The 27,391-nt window shown below is 40.0% G+C and overlaps 1 protein-coding gene across 1 annotated transcript; it reads left to right on the top strand.

Moving 5' to 3' along the window:
• The first annotated feature begins 1,090 nt into the window (after positions 1-1,090).
• LOC128706512 (NADH-quinone oxidoreductase subunit B) lies at positions 1,091-27,391 on the top strand. Its single transcript, XM_053801402.2, has 4 exons — positions 1,091-1,248; positions 7,552-7,748; positions 13,082-13,273; positions 26,886-27,391. The coding sequence occupies exons 1-4, from the start codon at positions 1,239-1,241 to the stop codon at positions 27,105-27,107; spliced, it is 621 nt and encodes a 206-aa protein (XP_053657377.1). The 5' UTR covers positions 1,091-1,238; the 3' UTR covers positions 27,108-27,391.

Here is a 27,391-nt window from a genome sequence, read left to right as displayed (position 1 = left end):
TAATTTGAGAACAATAATATAGAAAGAACTTCAACTGAATTTTATTGACTTAAGACTGAGGGAGACTGACACAAGTCAGTCCATCTAACATCATTCTATCATGCAGGAGGAGCCACATGTCCATCATGCAGGAGGAACCACATGTCTATCATGCAGGAGGCACATGTCTATCATGCAGAGGCACATGTCTATCATGCAGGAGGCACATGTCTATCATGCAGGAGGCACATGTCTATTATGCAGGTGGAGCCACATGTCTATCAAGCAGGAGGAGCCACATGTCTATCATGCAGGAGGAGCCACATGTCTATCATGCAGGAGCCACATGTCTATGGTGCATCCCGAGGGTCAGGTGTAATACCTGGATAATTACCTAATTATAATAAGATATTAAAGGACCCCAGTGGAAATTAGTCACTGACTTTTCTTGGGGGGTTATCCCAGATAATTGTGCCTATACGCACCTGTGCCTAAATAAACTTAATTAAGGTAACGTCTAACTTTTCATCCGTGCTGGAATCGAGCCCCGGACCCTGGTGGCCCGGTGGCCTGGTGGCTAAAGCTCCCGCTTCACACACGGAGGTCTCGGGTTCGATTCCCGGCGGGTGGAAACATTTCGACACGTTTCCTTACACCTGTTGTCCTGTTCACCTAGCAGCAAATAGGTACTTGGGTGTTAGTCGACTGGTGTGGGTCGCATCCTGAGGGACAAGATTAAGGACCCCAATGGAAATAAGTTAGACAGTCCTCGATGACGCACTGACTTTCTTGGGTTATCCTGGGTGGCTAACCCTCCGGGGTTAAAAATCCGAACGAAATCTTATCTTATCTTAATGTAGGAACTGTGGGAACTATCAACCAAACTACGAGTACCTCTTTCTAATTATCGTATGCTTTGTAATGCAGTGATTAGAAATAATTTTTTTTAATGTAACTGCACACCATCAAAAAAAATCTAAAAAAAAAAAAACTGGTGATATATTTCTTTACAGAATTTGTTAGAAAATTCCCTAGTTCATTTAACTAGGGAAATTTAAAATGAACAGTATATGGCATGATCAATGGTGGATTCAGCTTTGAATCATAAATTTTAGAATGTATTTTTGGACAGTGACATTAAGCTTCACATGTTTATAAGTAGAAGTTACATAAATAATGTAGAGAAAGGTATTATTGGTGGACCGGTGGCGGGGAAATTCCCCGGTACTTGAGAGACGGGGACTGAGGAGCTACATACAATGTTCTCTGGTCAGTTATCTTGCTTATTAAACTCATATATATGTTATATTCTTGCTCTCTGTTCACATTATTATTATAGAAGCATTTTTACTTGTAACGTAAAGCTACACAAATCTTGTAAAGTTGAGATTCTTTGTGGTCATGAAGGCCAGGATGTAAATATAACTTATTTCTACCTTATTACTAGTATATCTCCTTTATAGTGTAATAATAAGATATCTCCTTTATAGTGTAAGGTATTAAAAGGACCCCATGTATGACCCTTGTCGGTTTAGCGCTTTCTTTGATAATAATAATAATAATAATAATAAAAGGACCCCAGTGGAAATAGGTCACTGAATTTTTTAGGTTATCCTTTATTCTCTACACATATACTACTATGTATGATATTCTGTATAACTGTATTTTCTTGTACCAGAATAAACTTAACTAACATCCGAAGCTGGATCATGCATAAAAAGTTATTAACAACCAGTGCTGTATGATCCCTGTGGGTTTAGCGCTTAGTTATGATTAATAATACAAACAACCGGTGTCTAATGTTTTGCTGTAAATTTTGACAAGGTTGGGAACCAAAATTTTGGTATCAGGTGAAATGGAGACAAGTTCCTGGGTTATCCTGGGTAATATATACATATGCTGCTGTGTATGAAAATTTATGTTACTGTATTTATGTGTACCTGTAACTGAATAAACTTATTTGCTAAGTTTTAGTCAGACTTAGAAAACAGAAACCATACTCATTTGCCATAAAAACCTAGACTGAAAAGGGTAAAAACTTTTAAATGTCCAGTGTAACGGGGATCCGATTACTTCAGTATCTTAGGTGAAATATCTGGGAATTCCCTTTGATCCGATCATGTCAGGAGAATTAATAGGGAACAATGTTGTTAAAAAAAAAATGAATGCCAGGCTTGAGTTCCTCAAGAAGACCCCTCAAGGAAGGCTCCTTGACGCTGGTGAGGGGCTCTTGATCTAGGGAATTGGATCTGTGCTCCAGTTGGATCTGTGCTCCAGTTCCCTGAATTAAGCCTGAATGCCTTCCATCCCCCCGTAGGCGCTGTATAATCCTACGGGTTTAGTACTTCCCCCTTGATTATAATAATAATAATCCTCAAGAAGACAGACAATGTCTACCTATTGGAACCGAGTCCAAGAGAGCATGTAGGTCAGGATGAATTATAATATCTGGATATGTTGAATGTTGATGACAGAGTAAAGTTAAATCACTTTTATAAATTTGCTCACAAGTGTCCAGAATTTTTGGGTTATCGTAGGTTCTCTACACATATGCTGCTATGTATGATAATCTTTGTAATTGTATTTGTGTATACCTGAATAATCTTACTTATATATCTTGCTGCCAAGTTTGTCTAGGTTGGGAACCACTTGGTTTAGTCGGCCTGAAGTGCCTCGGCATGTCAGTCGCTTTCTTTGCTCTTGCAAACCGATATTGAAGCTACGCATTGTAAACTATGCATGGAAAAAGACTCCCTATAACACATCAATCACACTAAATTTTGCAAAGAAATAAAAATTGATTGACCGAAAACAAGAATGGTACGTTGGTGTCCTGTGGCTTGGTAGGCAAAACTCGCTTCACACACTATGTTTCAATCCCATGGTGGAAACATTGGGTAAGTTTCACTACACCTGCCATCCCTGTTCACCTAGCAAGTAAGTAGGTACCTGAATGTTAGCCGACTGGTGTGGGTTGCATCCTGGGGCCAAGATTGAAGGACCCCAATGGAAATAAGATAGACAGTCCTCGATGATGCACTGACTTTCTCAAGTTATCCTTGGTGGCTAACCCTCTGGGGTTAGCCACAATTTTGTAGTACCTACAGTAGGTGATCAGGCTTCAGATACCTTTTATTGTACAGGAATAAGCTGTACGATCCATGTGGATTTAGCACTCGGTTATGATTGTGATAATAGTAATGTACAGCAATAAAGAAGCAGAATGGATTGCCTGCACTTGTCAAAGCCTGTCCTAGCATGAGCTAGTTTAGGAAGAAAGCTAAAAGGTACCTAATGAATGAAGCTACAGAAAGGGAGGAGAGTGATTTCTTGTATAGCTAACACTCATATTTAATGTAAATGACTCATTTTACCTTATTCCTATTGTATCTCCTTGTATCGCAACTGATTTTCACACAGTTGAGTTACTTAGCTATTTTAACTTTTAAGGTTTAAATATTAATTTATTACAGGACCCCAGTGGAAATAAGTCACTCTGACTTTTTTGGTTTATTCTAGGTAATTACAGTATGTTTGATAATTGTACTTATGTGTACCTTTGCTTAAAGAAATTTACTTGTTTATTTATTTATTTATTTTATGTCTTTGCAAACAGTACATTGAGATTTTGTATTTACAATAATGGGTTGCAATGCAAAGAGAGCCTCTATTATGCCTAGGCATTATGGGCCAACTTAACATTATTGGCTTACAGACTACGTACTTAACACTAAGGATTATATCATAGTTGTACAGTAGGATAGTAATTATTTCATAGTTGTACAGTAGATTATTAATTATAAGTGAATCAAAATTTGTATAAGACAAAAGATATATTCGTATATTCAAAAATGCATTTTGTGAAATCAGTGATTCAATTATATTCCTGTCAAAGGTTCGAAGTGATTGTTGAAGTTATGATGTGGGAGTACATAAATAAGTGTGTGTGTACTGAGTATTTAGCGTTTAGTCTAGGGTGATTAAGTGGCTTTTGAGAAGAGTTTTAAATTGATTTTCAGACTGGGTTACTTTAATATCTTCTGGTAATGAATTCCATATTTTGGGGCCCTTTATGTGCATAGAGTTTTTACACAGTGTGATAAGGACACGAGGTATATCAAAAAGATCTGTGTCTTGTGTTGTGGTCATGTGTCCTGCTTAGGTTGGTGAGGAGAAGTTTGTGTGGAGGGTTTATATTTGTGTGTATTGTTCTGTGTATGTAGTAGGCACATGAATAAGTATGGATGTTCTTAATGGTGAGCAGATTCAGACTTTTGAAAATTGGTGGAGTATGCTGGCAGGAGTGGGAATTTGTTATCATTCTTACTGCTGCCTTTTGCTGGGTTATTAGGGGTTTTAGGTGATTGGATGTTGTTGATCCCCATGCACAAATTCCACATGTAAGATAGTATATGAGTGAATGGTACAGTGCCAGGAGAGCTGATTGTGGAACGTAGTACCTTATCTTTGATAGTATGCCTACAGTCTTGGAGATTTTCTTGGTGATTTGTTATATGTGTGTCCGGAACTTAAGGCTTCTGTCAAGGTGGATACCTAGGAATTTTCCCTCTGTGAGTCTTGTGACTGATGATCCATTTAGCATTATGTTAATTGGATCATTTGCAGCTTTGTTTCCAAACTGAATGAAATAGGTTTTATCAGTATTAAGGGTAAGTTTATTAGTCATCATCCAGGCAGGTATTTTCTGCAATTCCACATTGACTGTATTTGCTAGTATGACTGTGTTTGGGTGGGAAAAGACATATGTAGTGTCATCTGCAAATAATATGGGTTTGAGTAGCTGTGATGCATTCGGTAGATTATTGATGTAGATGAGAAAGAGGAGTGGTCCAAGGACACTTCCTTGTGGGACTCCTACTGTGATTGGTTGGGTGGAAGAGTTTGTATCATTTGCATACACATATTGAGTTCTGTTACTAAGGTATGATTTTAGGTAGTTGAGGGAGTGGCCTCTGATACCATAGTGCATTAATTTGGAATACAGCAGTTCATGGTCGACTGTATCGAAAGCTTTACATAAATCAATGAAAATGCCTAGCGGGACTTCTTTCTTTTCGAGTGTGGTATATATTAGTTCTAGCATGTGTATGATAGCATCATTTGTGCTTTTATTATTCCTGAATCCAAACTGACAAGGGTTTAATATGTTGTGTGAGACGAGGTAGGAATAGATCCGTCTATGAATTAATTTTTCAAAGATTTTGCTTGCTTATCCTGAGTAATTTACATCTTACTATGTAAGACCGCTGTCTTCATCCAAAAATTGTGTAAACTTGTACCAAAATAAACTCAATAAGTAGATTAAGTAAGCTTGTTCAGGTATATTGTACACATTTACATGATTACAGTTATCTTGTTTCTTGTATTGTGTCCATGTGTTCTATTACAGCTCTTCGGATACAATCTAAGCTCTGGGCCACTGTTAGTATTGAAAATCTTGTTGTGAAGGTTAAGTAAATTTGAGCTTAAATTTTAAGAAGGTTGGTGTGTGTTGTGTTGAGCCTAAATTAGTAATAATTCTGAGGGCTGATTTTTATTGAGTAATAGCAGGTGATTAGCTGATGTTGATCCTTATGCACTGATACCATAGGTGAGGTATAGATAAATTAATAAAGAGTACGAGGTGAGCAGAGTAGTTTGTAAACATAATAACATATTTTTTCAAAGAATACTCACTGTTTTAGAAATTTTATTACAATGTTCTGGATGCATATGTTGAATTTTAGATTGCTATCCAGGTGTATTCCCTTTTTTGCCTGTTCCAAGGAATATAGTTGAAGGGACTTTCAAACATTCTCAGTAGTTTATATGTTTGTTTGAATGTATACAGGCAGTGATAGTTCTTTACATATTTTCCAGCTCGGCAATCTCACGTGCCTTAAAATGGGCCTTTAGTATACAGCAGCATTTCAGCCTGAAGATAACAAATGACTTAGTTAATGAGCATTATCACTGGCTTAGCTTTTATTTTTGGTAGCAATAGCAACATTTTAAGTGAAAGGACACAAGTGCAACTAATGTGACATTTTATTGTGGCAACGTTTCGCTCTCCAGGAGCTTTATCAAGCCGTTACAAACAATACATGGACACAGAGGGTATTTATAGGTTAGAGTGAGGTGTAATACTAGTGGTGGTGGTAGTAGTAGTAGTAGTAGTAGAAATATTAGTTGTAATAGTAATACAATATAGTGGAGCAGTCAACTTGCACATGACCTTTTACTCGTATGCATATTGATTGCTCCACCATATTGCATTACTAGTACTACTACTAGTATCACACCTCACTCTAAGCCTATATATACCCTCTGTGATCGTGTATTGTTTGTAACGGCTTGATAAAGCGCCTGAAGAGTGAAACGTTGCGACAGTAAAATGTCACATTAGTTGCATTTGTGTCCTTTTACTTAACATATTGTCAGCAATTCTACCAACATTAATACAATAGCAATATTGTTGTGATCATTGAATCGCCAGAGAAAAATTTACCACTCACAGCATATTTGAGGGTGCTATGCTTAATATGTAGATCTACATGAGGAACACTTTAATCAGTAACATAGCTCTATGTAGGAGTGAAGGGGGGTCAAAGATATAAATAGAATAAAATTAATTCAGTGAATATGATAACAAATGTATGTAGTACATGTATATAAAAAATAATTGGGTTAAAGTTCGGTCATATAAAATAAATTCTCAATACAGTCTTTTTTACAATATTAGGTAACATTCAAAATTATTACTCAGATTCTCGATGCAATGACTCTTCCAGGTAACAAAATTTAGTTCAATATATTGTAGTATCAATGCTTTTATGGAGGAACCAAAGCAAAACAGTAAAGGCTAATTACACAGAGAGAAGTTGTAAATGATTTGACTGCAGGCTCTTTTATTACACATCCTTTGTTCTTTAATTGGCATAGAACTTTTATAGATGTTCAGTCAAGCATGAGGGATAAATGTAAAGCAAGTGAGAGGCTCTTGATCCAAGGAATTGGACCTCTCCTCCAGCCTTGGATTGAACTTGATTGCCTCCTATTTTCCCAGGTGCTGTATGGAGTCTATGGGTTTAGCACTTCATGTTAACCCTTAAACTGTCCAAACGTAGATCTACGTTGACGTGCATAGCACTCTGACCTTTATTTTCTCCATTTGACAGCATGTAGAATTGGACATAGATCTATGTTCAAAGCACTATGCACATGAATGTAGATCTACGTTTGGACAGTTTAAGGGTTAAATATAATAATAATTCATCAGTAATAATAATAATAAATCTTTATTTCTACTAGTACATGTACAGGGTATACAGGCCTAGCTGACAGCAATGACTTACTACTAGATAGAAAACCCCTTGAATTGGGAATTGAACCCAGACTCTCAGCGTGTGAAATGAGAGATTTTGCCACCAAGCCGCAAGCCACCAAATTCTCTAGAACTGATAGATCCTAGTCATAATACATTTTGAATAGAAAGAGGTTGGTAAATATTATTTCCAAATTAGTGTGTTGTTAAAAATGAAACAGAGGTTAACGTAAGTTATGTGTACACAGTTTGGCATAGAAGTGTGCCTCAGGTGGCACGAGCTGTGAATGGAGCTGTTGTAGTTTCTGCCCGACATCAGAGTGCTGCTGCTTCCTCCAGCCCTGCTCCTGTGAAGTATAAGCCTTATTCACCTTTCCAGAACACTTCCAATGTTGCAGAATATGCAGTGGCTAGACTTGATGACTTAATTAACTGGGGACGCAAGGTTAGTAACTTTCAGAAGTAGAACTATGCTTATATTGTCTTATCAACTTAAATTATTTTAACATATGCAAAGTGTCTTGGCATGCATTGACCATTTTTTGAAGGCTTGCCTAGCCTTGCCTAGTAATTACCTGTTTGTAATTTCAGTACAGGTTGGCCATTGCTAATCTGGCATCGTTGGGACCTGTAGTGTGCTGGATTAGTGGGTTTGCAGGATTACAGAGTGGTTAGGTTAGAATACACTTAATAAAGTTAACCAAGCTGAGCTGTTTCATATACTATTTTGGCCTTTCTTTGATTAGTTTATCCTGCAGCATGTAAATGTTCATTATTTCTTGTTCATTTATAAAACTGCATTGCTCAAGACCTTTTAGCAGTTCATCTGTCAACTGACAGGTGAACTGCACAATTTCTGAGTCAGTATAATGATGAAATTTGAGTCAGTATAATGATGAAATTTGAGCCAGTATAATGATGAAATTTGAAATTATGCTAGCCAAAATTAGTACCGGATTACTGATGGAACCGGATAACTGATTTCCGAATTAGTGATGGCCAACCTGTACCTATTTAAAATTTAGCTACAGAAGCAGAGTTAAACATGTGTCCCCAGACCCCACAACCAAAGGGGCTTGGCCCCATTTACTCTTCTGGAAATCTTTGGATATTTGCTGCTACTTGGGAATTTTCAGAAATGACATACAGTGAGGCTTAACATGCATGTAAATCTCTTCTGGTGATGGACATGTGAGGTGGTGATGAACAGTTAACCAAGCTTCGGTCTTCAGTTTTTGATAGTATTATTATTTTGCTTCATGATTTATGATGCAGGTTCACTGAGAGTACTAACTTATATAGGGAAGGGCCCTGCTTTATGGCATTTCACCTTACGACATTCCGCTAATACGGACATTTCAGGTCATGACCAAAACTCGCTATACGGCTTCCCCCACCTGACTTTCTAATATGGTCACCGTACCTCACCCAGTTTGTTTACATTCTCCGTGAGCTCCGTGTCTCTCCATTATGTCTGGAAACTTTACAAAATTTCAAGTCAAGTTATTTTATGTATTGTACATACAGTGGACCCTCAGCACATGCATCGGATAACGCCAAAATCGGATAATGCCTCGCTTTGGCATAAAAAAATTGGCTTGGATAACACCTAAAAACTTGGTTAGAAGCTTTCGTCCCAAACGTGTCCGCACGGCTCCCTAGGCGAGCCTGGCCACTCAGTCCGTGTACCAGCTAGTGTGCCATTGTTTACAAAGCCAGTGAGGACGATTCCGGACGTATGTGCGATATATTTTGTTTTATTACATTGTTTTTGGTGCTTGTAACTGCTAAATAAGCCACCATGGGCCCCAAGAAAGCTTCTAGTGCCAGCCCTATGGTAAAGAATGTGAGAAACACACATAATTTAAGAAAAAGTTTGTAGAAAAATACGAAAGTGATGGTGGTAGAGGGTGGTAGTGATGGTGGTAGAGGGTGGTAGCAATGGTGGTAAGAGGGTGGTAGCAATTGTGATGGTGGTAGTGATGGTGGTAGAGGGTGGTGGTAGAAGGTGGTGGTAGAGGGTGGTAGTGGTTGTGATGGTGGTATGGTATGATAAGGCATGGTGAGGCTGCCAGTTCTGACAAAAAAAAGCGGCTGAAAAATATGTGCAGGACTTTAAGGGGTATATAGAGGCTGAAAAATTAAAACCCCAACAAGTGTTCAATTGTGATGAAACAGGCCTGTTTAAGAAGAAAATGCCAAACAGGACCTACATTACTCAGGAGGAAAAGGCACTCCCAGGACACAAGCCAGAAAAGGACTTGTTACCTGAAGTCTTAATGGAAGGAGATTCCCCTTCCAAACAATAGAACACCTTCATCCTCTGCCCTCCTCCTATCTCATCACTTATCAACAAGTCCACAATAAAGGTAAGTATGATGTTATTATTGTTTTATTCTTCATGTATCATTGTGTAGGGAAATGTATATTTCATGTAAAAAAATTATTTTGTTTAATACTTTTGGGTGTCTGGAACGAATTAATTGGATTTCCAATATTTCTTATGTGGAAAATTAATTCGGTTAAAGCCTAGCTCTCTGGAATGGATTAAAGGTGTTAACTGAGGGTCCACTGTACTCTGATAATTAAGTGTACCTGTACCTAAATAAACTTACACACTGTGCTGGCATACAGGTATACATTAAAATCACTATGTCTTGAGGATGCCACATTAGTAATGATAGTAATAATAGTATGCAATAATAATCACATTGAGGTGCATTAAACTTTTTTTTTTTTCAACAAATCAACCGTCTCCCACCAAGGCAGGGTGACCCAAAAAGAGAGAAAAAAAAAATCCCCCAGAAGAAAATACTTTCATCATCATTCAACACTTTCACCTCACTCATACATAATCACTGTTTTTGCAGAGGCACCCAGATAAAACAGTTTAGAAGCATATACAGTGGAACCCCGAGTTTTGGCCGCCCTGAGTATCGGCCACTAAGAGTTTTGACCACTTTGTCTTGAGTTTTGGCCAGTGCCCCATGTTTCGGCCGGCGTACCAGACCTGTCCGCCTGCCCGCGGAGGCGTCATGAGCCAGTCTAGCTTTGTTTATCCTTGAGTGAACATTACCCTGCATGCTCATCCAAACATTTCACAATAAATTCATTGTGTTTAGTGCTTGTTTATTGATTGTGACTGTGAAATAAGCCACTTTGGGCCCAAAGAAACTTCATAGTGGCAGCCCTTTGGTAAAGAAAGTGAGAAACACAATAGAATTGAAGAAAGAAATTGTTGCAAAGTACCAAAGTGGAGGAGGAAGAGAGGGGAGAATGTGCCTTCTTCAGTGATTCGGTGATTCTGTGATACGTACGATACTAAAGCAACATGAGTCGATAAAGGCTATTGTACCAGCCAGCGATAAAGTGTAGCATTAACAGTGTAGCAACAAGTTAAGCGATTAATTGACAGAAAAAGGACAGCACGAAACTGACTCCTCCAATGTTGTTGGAGTTATATAGGGCTACCTCCTCCTCCCATCTCCTCCTCCTCCTGTCTCCTCCTCCTCCTCCCATCTCCTCCTCCTCCTCCCATCTCCTCCTCCTCCCATCTCCTCCTCCTCCTCCCATCTCCTCCTCCTCCCATCTCCTCCTCCTCCCATCTCCTCCTCCTCCCATCTCCTCCTCCTCCCATCTCCTCCTCCTCCCACCTCCTCTTCCTCCCACCTCCTCTTCCTCCCACCTCCTCTTCCTCCTACCTCCTCCTACCTCCTCCTTCCTCCTCCTCCTTCCTCCTCCTCCTTCCTCCTCCTCCTACCTCCTCCTCCTACCTCCTCCTCCTCCTCCACCCTCCACCTCCTACCTCCTCCTCCTTCTTCCTTCCTCCACCTCCTCCCTCCTCCATCCTCCTCCTCCGTCCTCCTCCTCCTCCACCCTCCTCCTCCATCCTCCTCCTCCACCCTCCTCCTCCTCCTCCTCATCCTACCTCCTCATCCCACCTCCTCCTCTTCCTACCTCTTCCCCCTCCTACCTCCTCCTCCTCTACCCTCATCCACCTCCACCCTGTTCCTCCACCACCCTCTTCCTCCTACTTCCTCCTCCTCCACCCTCCTCCTCCCACCTCCTCCTCCTCCCACCTCTTCCTCCTCCTCATCCCACCTCTTCCTCCTCCTCACCCCACCTCCTCGTCTTCCCACCTCCTCCTCCTCCTACCTCCTCCTCCTCCTCCTCCTACCTCCTCCTCCTCCTACCTCCTCCTCCTCCTACCTCCTCTTCCTCCTACCTCTTCTTCCTCCTACCTCTTCCTCCTACCTCTTTCTCCTACCTCTTCTTCCTCCTACCTCTTCTTCCTCCTACCTCTTCTTCCTCCTACCTCTTCTTCCTCCTACCTCCTCTTCCTCCTACCTCCTCTTCCTCCTACCTCCTCTTCCTCCTACCTCCTCCTCCTCCTACCTCCTCCTCCTCCTACCTCCTCCTCCTCCTACCTACCTCCTCCTCCTCCTCCTACCTACCTCCTCCTCCTCCCTCCTCCTCCTCCTCCTCCTCCCTCCTCCTCCTCCTCCTACCTCCTCCTCCTACCTCCTCCTCCTCCACCTCCTACCTCCTCCTCCTCCTCCTCCTCCTCCTCCTCCTACCTCCTCCTCCTTCCTCCTCCTACCTCCTCCTCCTCCTCCTACCTCCTCCTCCTCCTACCTTCTCCTCCTCCTCCTCCTCCTCCTACCTCCTCGTCCTCCTCCTCTTACCTCCCCCTCCTCCTCCTCCCCCTCCTTCCCCTCCCCCTCCTTCCCCTCCTCCTCCTCCCTCCTCCTCCTCCCTCCTCCTCCTCCTCCCTCCTCCTCCTACCTCCTCCTCCCTCCTCCTCCTCCCACCTCCTCCTCCCTCCTCTCCTCCCTCCTCCTCCTACCTCCCTCCTCCTCCTACCTCCCTCCTCCTCCTACCTCCCTCCTCCTCCTACCTCCCTCCTCCTCCTACCTCCCTCCTCCTCCTACCTCCCTCCTCCTCCTACCTCCCTCCTCCTCCTACCTCCCTCCTCCTCCTACCTCCCTCCTCCTCCTACCTCCCTCCTCCTCCTATCTCCCTCCTCCTCCTACCTCCCTCCTCCTCCTACCTCCCTCCTCCTCCTACCTCCCTCCTCCTCCTACCTCCTCCTCCTACCTCCTCCTCCTACCTCCTCCTCCTCTACCTCCTCCTCCTCTACCTCCTCCTCCTCTACCTCCTCCTCCTCCTCCTCCTCCTACCTCTTCCTCCTCCTACCTCCTCCTCCTCCTACTACCTCCTCCTACCTCCTCCTACCACCTCCTACCACCTACCTCCTCCTCCTCCTACCTCCTCCTCCTCCTACCTCCTCCTACCACCACCTACCTACTCTTCCTCTTCCTCTTCCTCCCAACTCCTGCCTCCTCTTCCTTCTCTCTTATTATTATTATTATTATTATTTCTATTATTAATGATAAAAGAGGTTTTGTGTGTGTGTGAGGGACTTGGACTTCCAGCAAACATACGTGAGCGTGTTAGGAGTGAATGGATACAAATGGTTTTTAGGACTTGATGTACTGTTGGAGTGTGAACAAAGTAACATTTATGAAAGGATTCTGGGAAACTGCCAGGCCGGACCTGAGTCCTGGAGATGGGAAGTACAGTGCCTGCACTCTGAAAGAGGGGTGTTAATGTGCACCTCTGGCAAAACAGTAATGGAGTGAATGATGAAAGTTTTTCTTTTTTGGGCCACCCTGCCTTGGTGGAAAGTGGCCTATGTGTTAATAAAAATTTTTTTTTAACATTTGCATATTTCTGTATTATATTTGCCTATTTACTATATTTATTCATATATTCTAGGGTTCATTGTGGCCATTGACCTTTGGTTTGGCCTGTTGTGCAGTAGAGATGATGCAGTGCGCAGCTTCCCGGTATGATATAGATCGGTTTGGAATTGTGTTTCGAGCCTCTCCCCGTCAGGCAGATGTTATAATTGTGGCAGGAACACTTACCAACAAGATGGCACCAGCCTTAAGAAAAGTCTATGATCAGGTTTGTTTTTTCACTTTTTTTTTTCATATTCTTAATTTGTTACCTCATTCCTTGAGGAGATAGCCACATGTGTTACATCAGTCCTAGGTGAGACAGCCACATGTGTTGCATCAGTCCTTGGTCAGACAGCCACATGTGTTGCATCAGTCCTTGGTCAGACAGCCAAATGTGTTGCATCAGTCCTTGGTGAGAGCCACATGTGTTGCATCAGTCCTTGGTGAGAGCCACATGTGTTGCATCAGTCCTTGGTGAGAGCCACATGTGTTGCATTAGTCCTAGGTGAGACAGCCAAATGTGTTGTATCAGTCCTTGGTGAGAGCCAAATGTGTTGCATCAGTTCTTGGTGAGACAGCCACATGTGTTGTATCTGTCCTTGATTGAATTAACCAGTGTAGAATTTATAAAGGATTCTGCTTAATCTGCTTTCAAGGAAAAACCATTTAACATTTTTACTGATTTTTCTTTTACATTACTTAGGAATCAGTGTAATTTTATTCATATTTAACCCTTTCAGGGTTTCCGACGTACTAGTATGGATGACAAGAAACAGATGATTGCTGATGTTATGAATGAAAAGAAGTTGGATGTCCTGGCCCTAAGCGAAACAAAGCTGAAGGGGGTAGGGGAGTTTCGGTGGGGAGGAAATGGGATTAAATCTGGAGTATCTGAGAGAGTTAGAGCTAGGGAAGGGGTAGCAGTAATGTTGAAGGATCAGTTATGGAAGGAGAAAAGAGAATATGAATGTGTAAACTCAAGGATTATGTGGATTAAAGTAAAGGTTGGATGCGAAAAGTGGGTCATAATAAGCGTGTATGCACCTGGAGAATAGAGGAATGTAGAGGAGAGAGAGATTTTGGGAGATGTTAAGTGAATGTATAGGAATCTTTGAACCAAGTGAGAGAATAATTGTGGTAGGGGACCTGACTATGCTGCTCAGTTCTATTCACCGTATTACAGAATGGATATAAATGCTCTGGAAAACGTACAGAGGAGGATGACAAAGATGATCCCATGTATCAAAAATCTTCCCAATGAGGATAGACTGAGGGCCCTGAATCTGCACTCTCTCGAAAGGCGTAGAATTAGGGGGGATATGATTGAGGTGTATAAATGGAAAACAGGAATAAATAAAGGGGATGTAAATAGCGTGCTGAAAATTTCCAGCCAAGATAGGACTCGCAGCAATGGTTTCAAGTTGGAAAAATTCAGATTCAGAAAGGATATAGGAAAGCACTGGTTTGGTAATAGAGTTGTGGATGAGTGGAACAAACTCCCGAGTACAGTTATTCAGGCTAAAACGTTGTGTAGTTTAAAAATAGGTTAGATAAATACATGAGTGGGTGTGGGTGGGTGTGAGTTGGACCTGACTAACTTGTGCAGTCTGGTGCAGTGCTCCATCCTTGAGTGGAGATGATCAGACTGGGTGGGTCATTGGTCTAATCTGGAGGGGGACATGGACCTGCTTCGCATGGGTCAGTAGGCCTGTTGCAGTGTTTCTTCTTTCTTATGTTCTTATGTTCTTAAAGTAGGAGAAACTTTTAGAGAGGGTGTGGTAGGTAAGTTTGGGTGCCAGGTGTAGGTTTGGGTGCCAGGTGTAAATGATAATGGGAGCCCTTTGATTGAACTTTGTATAGAAAGGGGTTTAGTTATAGGTAATACATATTTTAAGAAAAAGAGGATAAATAAGTATACAAGATACGATGTAGGGCGAATTGACAGTAGTTTGTTGGATTATGTATTGGTAGATAAAAGACTGTTGAATAGATATATCAGATCACTTTTTAGTTGTAGCTACACTGAGAGTAAAAGGTAGATGGGATACAAGGAGAATAGAAGCATCAGGGAAGAGAGAGGTGAAGGTTTATAAACTAAAAGAGGAGGCAGTTAGGGTAAGATACAAACAGCTATTGGAGGATAGATGGGCTAATGAGAGCATAAGCAATGGGGTCGAAGAGGTATGGGGTAGGTTTAAAAATGTAGTGTTAAAGTGTTCAGTAGAAGTTTGTGGTTACAGGAAAGTGGGTGCGGGAGGGAAAAGGAGCGATTGGTGGAATGATGATGTAAAGAGGAGAATGATGATGTAAGGGAGAAAAAGTTAGCATATGAGAAGTTTTTACAAAATAGAAGTGATGCAAGGAGGGAAGAGTATATGGAGAAAAAGAGAGATGTTAAGAGAGTGGTGAAGTAATGTAAAAAGAGAGCAAATGAGAGAGTGGGTGAGATGTTATCAACAAATTTTGTTGAAAATAAGAAAAAGTTTTGGAGTGAGATTAACAAGTTAAGGAAGCCTAGAGAACAAATGGATTTGTCAGTTAAAAATAGGAGAGGAGAGTTATTAACCCATAAACGGTCCAAGCAGATCTACGTTCACATGTGTAATGCTCCAAAAGTAGGTCAAAGTTTTTTTTACACATTTTCAAATGTAAAAAAAAAAAAAGATTTGCTTTTTTTACATACTTTCAAATGTTGAAAAAACGTATATATACGTTTGGACTGTTTACGGGTTAAATGGAGAGTTAGAGGTATTGGGAAGATGGAAGGAATATTTTGAGGAATTGTTAAATGTTATTGAAGATAGGGAAGCTGTGATTTCATGTATAGGGCAAGGAGGAATAACATTTTGTTGGAGTGAGGAAGAGCCAGTTGTGAGTGTGGGGGAAGTTCGTGAGGCAGTAGGTAAAATGAAAGGGGGTAAAGCAGGTGGTATTCATACGATAAAGATAGAAATGTTAAAAACAGTTTTGGAATGGTTGGTGCTATTATTTAATAAATGTATGTAAGAGGGTACGGTACCTAGGGAATGGCAGAGAGCATGCATAGTTCGTTTGTATAAAGGCAAAGTGGACAAGAAAGAATGAAAAATTATATGGGAATAAGACTGGTGAGTATATCTGGTGAAGTGCATGGTAGAGTTATTATTGAAAGAATTAAAAGTAAGACAGAGAATAGGATAGCAGATGAACAAGGAGGCTTTAGGAAAGGTAGGAGGTGTGTGGACCAGGTGTTTACAGTGTAACACATAAGTGAACAGTATTTAGATAAGGCTAAAGGTTTTTATGGCATTTATGGATTTGGAAAAGGCGTATGACAGGGTGGATAGGCGGGCAATGTGGCAGATGTTGCAGGTGTATGGTGTAGGAGGTAGGTTACTGAAAGCAGTGAAGAGTTTTTACGAGGATAGTGAGGCTCAAGTTAGAGTATGTAGGAAAGAGGGAGTAAAAGTAGGCCTTAGACAAGGATGTGTGATGTCATCGTGGTTGTTTAATATATTTATAGATTGTGTTGTAAGAGAAGTAAATGCGAGGGTCTTGGCAAGAGGCGTGGAGTTAAAAGATAAAGAATCACACATAAAGTGGGAGTTGTCACAGTTGCTCTTTGCTGATGACACTGTGCTCTTGGGAGATTCTGAAGAGAAGTTGCAGAGGTTGGTGGATGAATTTGGTAGGGTATGCAAAAGAAGAAAATTGAAAGTGAATACAGGAAAGAGTAAGGTTATGAGGATAAAAAGATTAGGTGATGAAAGATTGGATATCAAATTGGAGGGAGAGAGTATGGAGGAGGTGAATGTATTCAGCTATTTGAGAGTGGACGTGTCAGTGGATGGGTCTATGAAAGATGAGGTGAATCATAGAATTGATGAGGGGAAAAGGGTGAGCAGTGCACTTAGGAGTCTGTGGAGACAAAGAACTTTGTCCTTGGAGGCAAAGAGGGGAATGTATGAGAGTATAGTTTTACCAACGCTCTTATATGGGTGTGAAGCATGGGTGATGAATGTTGCAGCAAGGAGAAGGCTGGAGGCAGTGAAGATGTCATGTCAGAGGGCAATGTGTGGTGTGAATATAATGCAGAGAATTCGTAGTTTGGAAGTTAAGAGGAGGTGCGGGATTGCCAAAACTGTTGTCCAGAGGGCTGAGGAAGGGCTGTTGAGGTGGTTTGGACATGTAGAGAGAATGGAATGAAACAGAATGACTTCAAGAGTGTATCAGTCTGTAGTGGAAGGAAGGCGAGGTAGGGGTCGGCCTAGGAAAGGTTGGACGGAGGGGGTAAAGGAGGTTTTGTGTGTGAGGGGCTTGGACTTCCAGCGGGCATGTGTGAGCGTGTTTGATAGGAGTGAATGGAGACAAATGGCTTTTAATACTTGACGTGCTGTTGGAGTGTGAGCAAAGTAACATTTATGAAGGGATTCAAGGAAACCGGCAGGCCGGACTTGAGTCCTGGAGATGGGAAGTACAGTGCCTGCACTCTGAAGGAGGGGTGTTAATGTTGCATTTTAAAAACTGTAGTGTAAAGCACCCTTCTGGCAAGACAGTGATGGAGTGAATGATAGTGAAAGTTTTTCTTTTTCGGGCCACCCTGCCTTCGTGGGAATTGGCCATTGTGTTAATAATAATAATAAAAAAAATAGTACGGCTTACGCACCAGGGTTATTGACGTACTAGTACGCGTAAATTCTGGCGCCTTCAAATCTAGCGAGAGAAAGCTTGTAGGCCTACATATGAAAGAAAGGGTCTATGTGGCCAGTGTGCACAGTATAAAAAAAATCCTGCAGCACACAGTGTGTAATGAGAGAAAAACTTTGACCATGTTTTTGGTTTAAAACAGTGACTTTGCAGAAATGTTTGATTTTTGCCAAAGTTCAAAACTAAATAAATCATGCCACATGTCCAATATACGTCAACTGGTGAGTCTAACATTCTTCCACAAATGTGCTGATATTATTTATACCATTTCTACACTAATGCAGTAATCTGCATAACAGTAAATCTTCTATTTTTTGTGAGAGTAAAAATTCAAAGTGGAAAGCCAAAGAAATGTAAGAGGGGCCTGGGGAAGTGACTAATGAACAGAGAAAATATTATTTTAGTGCCAGGAATGTCTGTCTTGTTTATTCTGGACCCTATTTTAAAATTGGCATCTTCTGAAATTTGTGTGAAATTGGCAAATGGGTGGTTTCTTGTACTCATTGATAGAAAAAATGGAGTTCTAGCGAAATAATTATGATTTTTGTCGACTAGTACACTGGAATTGGCTGAAAATAGGGCTCAAAGTGGGCGAAATCGCCGATGCTTAAACATCGTCGAGACCGCTAACTTCGCGAGAGTATAATTCCGTAAGTTTTCCATCAAATTTCGTACTTTTGGTGTCATTATGATCGGGAAAAGATTCTCTATCATTTCATAGGAAAAATAATTTTTTTTTTTCCGAAAAATTTTCAACCCTGAGAACAAGTTTAGGAGTGGGCCTCTCGACCCTGAAAGAGTTAAGTACTATGAATAATAAAGGGAAAAGGATGATGATGATAAGCTTATTATTCATTCCAAATACGGTAAACCCTCGATATAAAGGACTTTTAATATTATGGGTAAAATCCACTGGGTAAATTGTACTTTTAATATATTTATTTTCAATACTAGTGCATTATATCTGTAAATTGTGTTAAGTACTATATTAGTTATATAGTAGAGTACTTTTGTGCACTTTATTACTATTTTTTAATGTTATTCTGATATAATGAACACCCCTATGTTGAGGGTTTACCGTATTATATGCTTAGAATTTTCTTAGTGTATGTATATGCTCATTTAGTCTGCGCAATTACTATAATATTAAGAGTCCATAAGTTGATTGCTTACCAAGGTCTTGTGAGCCATGTTTGAGATTGAGTTAATCCTCTCACGTATTGCACTTGCAACATAGTATATTTGTTAAAAATGTGTAATTAACCACATAAATCACTACTACAGGTAAACCACCAATTTTCCGGTACCCTTGGTTCCTAAGCCTTATTGGAATATCGATTTTGCTGGACCAACAGAGGTCACATAATAATAATTCAGTAATACACCTCTGACACACTAATTACTATATACAGTATACCCATGTATTTAATTTTTTGCTATATATCTTGTGGATAAATCTACCCCAGTTTTTGAGTGCAGGTTAGGTAGGGCAGAGCTGGCAGGGCAAGGCAGGCAGGGTAGGCAGACCACAGCTGGTAAGATAGGCAGACCATAGCAGGCAGGGCAAGTTCTATATTGTAGTGTTTTCACCTAAGACATGTACGTATGAGATAAGAACATAAGAACATAAGAACATAAGAAAGGAGGAACACTGCAGCAGGCCTGTTGGCCCATACTAGGCAGGTCCTTTAGAATTCATCCCACTAACAAAACATTTGCCCAACCCAATTTTCAATGCCACCCAAGAAACAAGCTCCGATGTGCAAGTCCCACTCAAATCCAACCCCTCCCACTCATGTACTTATCCAACCTAAATTTGAAACTACCCAAAGTCCTAGCCTCAATAACCCAACTAGGTAGACTGTTCCACTCATCAACTACCCTATTTCCAAACCAATACTTTCCTATGTCCTTTCTAAATCTAAACTTATCTAATTTAAATCCATTACTGCGGGTTCTCTCTTGGAGAGATATCCTCAAGACCTTGTTAATATCCCCCCTATTAATACCTATCTTCCACTTATACACCTCGATCAGGTCTCCCCTCATTCTTCGTCTAACAAGTGAATGTAACTTAAGAGTCTTCAATCTTTCTTCATAAGGAAGATTTCTAATGCTATGTATTAATTTAGTCATCCTACGCTGAATGTTTTCCACCCCCATCCATGAGATGGGGGTGGATGGGGCGGGGAGTTGGGAGGAGGGTACCTCTTTCAACTGTCTCAACTAGTGTAGTACACGTGATAAGAATGAGGTGATTGTGAATGTTATGAATGAAAAGAAGCTGTATGTCCTAGCTCTAAGCAAAACAAAGCTGAAGGGAGGTAGAGGATTTTCATTGGGGGTGAAAATACATAGGACTAGGTCAGGTGTATCTGAGAGTATTAGAACTAAGGAAAGCATAGCAATAATACTGCATGATCAGCTATGGAAGGAAAAGATGAAATATAACTATAAATTCAAGGGTTATGTGGATTAAAATAAGGGTGGGATACAAAAAGTAGGTTATATTAACCCTTTCAGGGTTTTCGACGTACCAGTACGGCTTATGCACCAGGGTTATTGACGTACTAGAGCGCCTAAATTCTAGCGCCTTCAAATCTAGCGAGAGAGAGCTGGTAGGCCTACATATGAAAGAATGGGTCTATGTGGTTAGTGTGTGCAGTATAAAAAAAAATCCTGCAGCACACAGTGCATAATGAAGAAAAAAAAAACTTTGTGTTATTGGATTAAAACAGCGATTTGCACTGTATTTGCGTATGGTATTTATGGTTGTATTCTAGTTTTCCTGGTCTCATTTTATAGAATGGAAGACATATTACAGAAATTGAAATAATTTTGATTGGTTTCACAGTGAAAAGTACCTTGAAATTGAGCTCAAAGTAGCAGATATGTTCAATTTTTACCAAAGTTCAAAAGTAAACAAATCATGCCAAGCGTCCAATACATGTCAACTGGTGAGTCTAATATTCTTTCATAAGTGCGCTGATATTATTTATGCCATTTCTACACTAATGCAGTAGTCTGCATAACAGTAAATCTTCTATTTTTTGTAAGAATAAAAATTCAAAGTGGAAAGCAAAAGAAATATAAGAGGGGGCCTGGGGACGTGACTAACAAACAGAGAACTTGTTATTTTAGTGCCAGGAATGTCTGTCTTGTTTATTCTGGACCCTATTTGAAAATTGGCATCTTCTGAAATTTGTGTGAAATTGGCAAAATTGCCAATTTCTAACCACTTTATTGGATAGTTGAAATTGGTAAATGGGTGGTTTCTTGTACTCATTCGATAGAAAAAAATCGAGTTCTAGCGAAATAAATATAATTTTTGTCGGCTAGTATACAGGAATTGGCCGAAAATAGGGCTCAAAGTGGGCGAAATCGCCAATGCGTAAACATCGGCGAGACCGCTAACTTTACGAGAGCATAATTCTGTAAGTTTTCCATCAGATTTCATACTTTTGGTGTCATTATGATCGGGAAAAGATTCTCTATCATTTCGTAAGAAATTTTTTTTTTTTTTCCAAAAAATTCTCGACCCTGAGAACAAGTTTAGGAGAGGGCCTCTCGACCCTGAAAGGGTTAAGAGAGGAGTGTAGAGGAGAGAGATTTTGGAAAATGTTAAGCAAGTATTAGGCAATTTTGAATCAAGTGAGAAAATAATTTTTGTGGGGGACTTCAGTGCAAAAGTGGGAGAATCTGTAGTAGAAGGTGTAGTAGAGAAGTTTGGGGTGCTAGGGGTAAGCAATAATAGGGGTCCTTAATTGAACTCTGTACAGAAAGAGGTTTGATAGTAGGTAGTACATATTTTAAGGAAAAAAGGATAAATAAGTACACAAGATATGATATAGGGCTTGTAATTCCAACAGTGTGTTAGACTACGTATTAGATATGAGGTTGAATATAGGAGGGTAGGTGCAGGAGGGAAGAGGAGCAATTGGTGGAATGACAGAGTAGAGTGGTAAGGGAGAAAAACCAGCATTGAGAGATTTTACAAAGTAGAAATAATATAAGGAGGGTGAAGTATATGGAGAGGTGAAGAGAGTGGCAAGGAAGTGTAAAAAAGCAAATGAGAGAGTGGGTGAGATTTTGTCAACAAATTTTGCTGAGAATACAAAAAGTTAAAGGAAGAGGAGGTGTATGGTAGAGTTCTAATTGAAAGAATTAAATTTAAGACAGTAGGATTGCAGATTAACAAAGAGAAGGGTAGGAGATACGTAGACCAAGTGTTTACATTGAAGCATGTAAGTGAACAATATTTGGATAAAGTTAAGGATGTTTTCATTACATTTATGGATTCAGAAAAGTACTTAAAGCAGGTAAGAGTTTTTATGAGAATAATGAGGCTCAGGTTAGGGTATGTAGGAGAGGAGGAGATTATTTTCCAGTAAAAGTAGGTATTAGATGGGGGGGGTGTGATGTCACCATGGTTGTTTAACATATTTATAGATGGGATTGTGTTATGGAGGGGTGGGATTAGAATATAATACAAAGTGAGAGTTGTCACAATTTCTTTTGGATGATGACACTGTGCTTTTGGGAGATTCTGAGAGAAGTTGCAGAGGTTGGTAGATGAAGGAAATTAAAAGTGAACTTAGGAAAGAGCAGAGTGATGAGAATAACAAAAATTTTCATAAAAGATTGGATATCAGATTGGAAGGAGGGAATATGGAGGAAATGAATATGTTCATGTATGTTCATATATTTTTTCCAGCAAGCGTGCATGAGTGTGTTAGATAGGAATGAATGGAGACGAATGGAATTTGGGACCTGACGAGCTGTTGGAGTGTGAGTAGGGTATATAGTGAAGGGATTCAAGGAAACCAGTTATTTTTATATAACTGGACTTGAGTCCTGGAAATGGGAAGTACAATGCCTGCACTTTAAAAGGAGGGGTTTGGGATATTGGCAGTTTGGAGGGATATGTTGTGTATCTTTATCGTATATGCTTCTAAACTGTTGTATTCTGAGCACCTCTGCAAAAAACAGTGATTATGTGTGAGGTGAAGGTGTTGAATGATGATGAAAGTATTTTCTTTTTGGGGATTTTCTTTCTTTTTGGGTCACGCTGCTTCGGTGGGAGACGGCTGACTTGTTTAAAAAAAAAAAAAAAAAAAAATGGGCCTATGAAAAATGAGATGAACCATAGAATTAATGAGGGGTAAAAATTGGTGCTGCATTGAAACAAAGAATATTATCCATGGACACGAAAAAGGGACTGCATCAGAATATAGTGGTAGCAACACTTTTATGGGTGTGAAGCATGGGTTTTAAATGTTGCAGTGAGGAGGAAGCAGAAGACAGTGCAGATGTCATGTCTGAGGGCAATATGTGGTGTGAATATTATGTAGAGAATTTGTAGTTTGAAAATGAGAATGTGTGGTTACTAAGAGTATTATTCAGTGCTGAGGAGGGGTTACTGAGGTGGTTTGGATATTTAGAGGTGATGGAACAAAAGAAGATGACTTGGATGGTATATAAATCTGTAGTGAAGGGAAGGAGGGGTTGGGATCATCCTGAGAAAGGATGGAGGGATGAGGTAAAGGAGCTTTTTGTATGTTAGGGGCTTGGACATTGTGTGAGTATTAGATAGGAGTGAATTGAAGCTAGTGGTTTTTATGAAGATATACTGTTGGAGTGTGACATGGTAATATTTATGGAGGGACTTGGTTAGCCAGACTTGAAACCTGGAGATAGGAAGTACAGTGCCTGCACTCTGCAGGAGGGGTGAGAATTTTGAAGTTTGGAGCGACATCTGAGCTGACACTGATGACGTGAGTGATGTTGAAAATTTGTTCTCTTTTTTAGGTCACCCTACCTGGGTGGGAAATGTTTGGTGCGTTAACCCTTCTGTGGTCCGTGCCATAGTACTGTGGCTTTGAGCTCAGGATCAATGCTATGGAACTGTGATGAGTTCAGCTTACTCAGATAAGCTGTGAGTGATAAATTTTGGCCAAGACATGAGAGAATGGGTCTATGCAGTGAGTGAGCACAATTTTTTTTTTTTTTTTTTTTTTTTTCAACAAGTCGGCCGTCTCCCACCGAGGCAGGGTGACCCAAAAAAGAAAGAAAATCCCCAAAAAGAAAATACTTTCATCATCATTCAACACTTTCACCACACTCGCACATTATCACTGTTTTTGCAGAGGTGCTCAGAATACAACAGTCTAGAAGCATAAACATATAAAGATACACAACATATCCCTCCAAACTGCCAATATCCCAAACCCCTCCTTTAAAGTGCAGGCATTGTACTTCCCATTTCCAGGACTCAAGTCCGACTATATGAAAATAACCGGTTTCCCTGAATCCCTTCACTAAATATTACCCTGCTCACACTCCAACAGATCGTCAGGTCCCAAGTACCATTCGTCTCCATTCACTCCTATCTAACACGCTCACGCACGCTTGCTGGAAGTCCAAGCCCCTTACCCACAAAACCTCCTTTACCCCCTCTCTCCAACCCTTTCGAGGACGACCCCTACCCCGCCTTCCTTCCCCTATAGATTTATATGCTTTCCATGTCATTCTACTGTGATCCATTCTCTCTAAATGACCAAACCACCTCAACAACCCCTCTTCTGCCCTCTGACTAATACTTTTATTAACTCCACACCTTCTCCTAATTTCCACACTCCGAATTTTCTGCATAATATTTACACCACACATTGCCCTTAAACAGGACATCTCCGCTGCCTCCAACCGTCTCCTCGCTGCTGCATTTACCACCCAAGCTTCACACCCATATAAGAGTGTTGGTACTACTATACTTTCATACATTCCCTTCTTTGCCTCCATAGATAACGTTTTTTGACTCCACATATACCTCAACGCACCACTCACCTTTTTTCCCTCATCAATTCTATGATTAACCTCATCCTTCATAAATCCATCTGCCGACACATCAACTCCCAAGTATCTGAAAACATTCACTTCTTCCATACTCCTCCTCCCCAATTTGATATCCAATTTTTCTTTATCTAAATCATTTGACACCCTCATCACCTTACTCTTTTCTATGTTCACTTTCAACTTTCTACCTTTACACACATTCCCAAACTCATCCACTAACCTTTGCAATTTTTCTTTAGAATCTCCCATAAGCACAGTATCATCAGCAAAAAGTAACTGTGTCAATTCCCATTTTGAATTTGATTCCCCATAATTTAATCCCACCCCTCTCCCAAACACCCTAGCATTTACTTCCTTTACAACCCCATCTATAAATATATTAAACAACCATGGTGACATTACACATCCCTGTCTAAGACCTACTTTTACCGGGAAGTAGTCTCCCTCTCTTCTACACACCCTAACCTGAGCCTCACTATCCTCATAAAAACTCTTTACAGCATTTAATAACTTACCACCTATTCCATATACTTGCAACATCTGCCACATTGCTCCTCTATCCACTCTATCATATGCCTTTTCTAAATCCATAAATGCAATAAAAACTTCCCTATCTTTATCTAAATACTGTTCACATATATGCTTCAATGTAAACACCTGATCTACACATCCCCTACCCACTCTAAAACCTCCTTGCTCATCCGCAATCCTACATTCTGTCTTACCTCTAATTCTTTCAATTATAACCCTACCGTACACTTTTCCTGGTATACTCAGTAAGCTTATTCCTCTATAATTTTTACAGTCTCTTTTGTCCCCTTTCCCTTTATATAAAGGGACTATACATGCTCTCTGCCAATCCAATATATAAAGAAAATTCCTGTCACGTGCAGTGCATGATTGGGAAAACAAAACTGTGACTATGTGTATGGCTTAAAATAGCAACTTAGCAGTGTATTTTCGGATGATTGTTATGGTTTTATTCTCAGTTTCTTGGTTTTGTTTGATAGAATGGAAGGTACGTTACAGAAATAGAGATTATTTTGATTGGTCTCGGGACTGGAAGTAGCTTGAAATTGACCTCAAATTGCAGTAATATTCAGTTTGTCAATATTCCAGAGGACACTAATCACTTCACTCATCTAATACATGTCCAACTGGCTGGTCTAATATGTTTTCACAAATACACTGACAATATTTATACATTTATTACAGTAATGCAGTAGTCTGCATAACAGTAAATCTAATTTTTGTGGGATTCAAAATTCAAAATGGAAAACAAGCATAATATAGGAGAGGCCTGGGAACATAAATAATGAACAGAGGAAATGTTGTTTTAGTGCTAGGAGTGCTGACATTGTTTATTCTGGGCCTGATTTTTAAGTTGGCAGTTTTTAATTTTGTGTGAAATTGGTCAAATTACCAATTTCTGATCACTTTATTGGGTAGATGAAATTTTTAATTGGGTAGTTTCTTGTGCTCAATCATTAGAGTGAAAGGCATACTTGTGATTTAGCTAAGAATTTAGTGGACATGGACAGTGGAATTGGCCTAAAATAGAACTCAAAATGGGTGAAATTGCTGGTGCATAAATTACACAGAGACCACTGACTTTGCACCAGTGTAAATCTGTAATTTTTTCATCAACTTTTGTACTTTTGTTGCTGTTACTTTTGGGAAAATATTTTCTTCCACTTCATATGACCTGTGTGCTAGAAATTTAAGTACCTGTTGGAAGTAGTTAAGTGTTGGGTAAAAGGTATGTGTGTAGAGTACCTAATGATGTTAATTAAAAAAGAGCTATCAGTCCCTCTTTTCCTCTCACCTTCCATGCCTCTCTCTGTCCATTCCCTTTTCTGTTTCATGTACCTGAAGTCACAAAATATGCATAGAGAATTTCTTAATATTGTCCAAAAATTACTGTATAGTACTTTTTTTTTTTTTTACGTCTGCTGTTTCCCCACCAAGGCATGGTTACCCAAAAAGGAACATAGTACTTTTCACTACTAATAAAATGACATTGGTGAATCTTTTTCCATAAAAGCAGTTGTAATTAGTTTATTCTCCACATAAGTTCTGGTCTTGCAGCTGGAATGCCATATTAGCTTTTTGTGTAAATGCTGTTTCTTAAAGATTTTCTTCTATAATGAGAGGTGCTTTAAGGCCAAGGAATTGGACTTATCCTTTCTTAGCATCAAACCTGATTACCTGCCAATCCCCCAGGTGCTGTATGACCCTGAGGGGGTTTAGTGCTTCCCCCATAAGTGTAATAATAATTCAGTATATTTTTTTTTATCCAGATGCCTGAACCAAGATGGGTCATTTCCATGGGGTCATGTGCTAATGGTGGTGGATATTACCACTACTCCTACTCAGTAGTGCGAGGCTGTGATCGTATCATCCCGGTAGACCTGTACGTACCAGGTTGCCCACCAACAGCTGAAGCTCTTCTTTATTCTCTCTTGCAACTACAACGTAAAATCAAGAAGATGAAGACACTCCAAATGTGGTACAGAAAGTAATTCATGGCTAGGTTCATTCATAATCTGTTACCCAGTAACTCAGTTTTGAAACAAGGTATTCAGGAAATAAGTGTTGATGTTTTATTTAATTTATAGTGTAAACATATTCATAATATAGTCTTTACTTCTGATTTAAAAGCTATATTTCAAGTCAGCTGTTCATCAGTAAATTAAACAGGAAAATGATTTCTTTTCCCATATCTTTTGTACATATCAGAATTACAAAATTTCTTGTTTCTATATAATGGCAACACAATGTATTGTAAATAAAATATACATTATAA

The sequence above is a fragment of the Cherax quadricarinatus genome, unplaced genomic scaffold, assembly GCF_038502225.1.
Source record: "Cherax quadricarinatus isolate ZL_2023a unplaced genomic scaffold, ASM3850222v1 Contig432, whole genome shotgun sequence".
Lineage (NCBI taxonomy): Eukaryota > Metazoa > Arthropoda > Malacostraca > Decapoda > Parastacidae > Cherax > Cherax quadricarinatus.
This window is presented reverse-complemented; position numbering and strand designations above follow the sequence as displayed.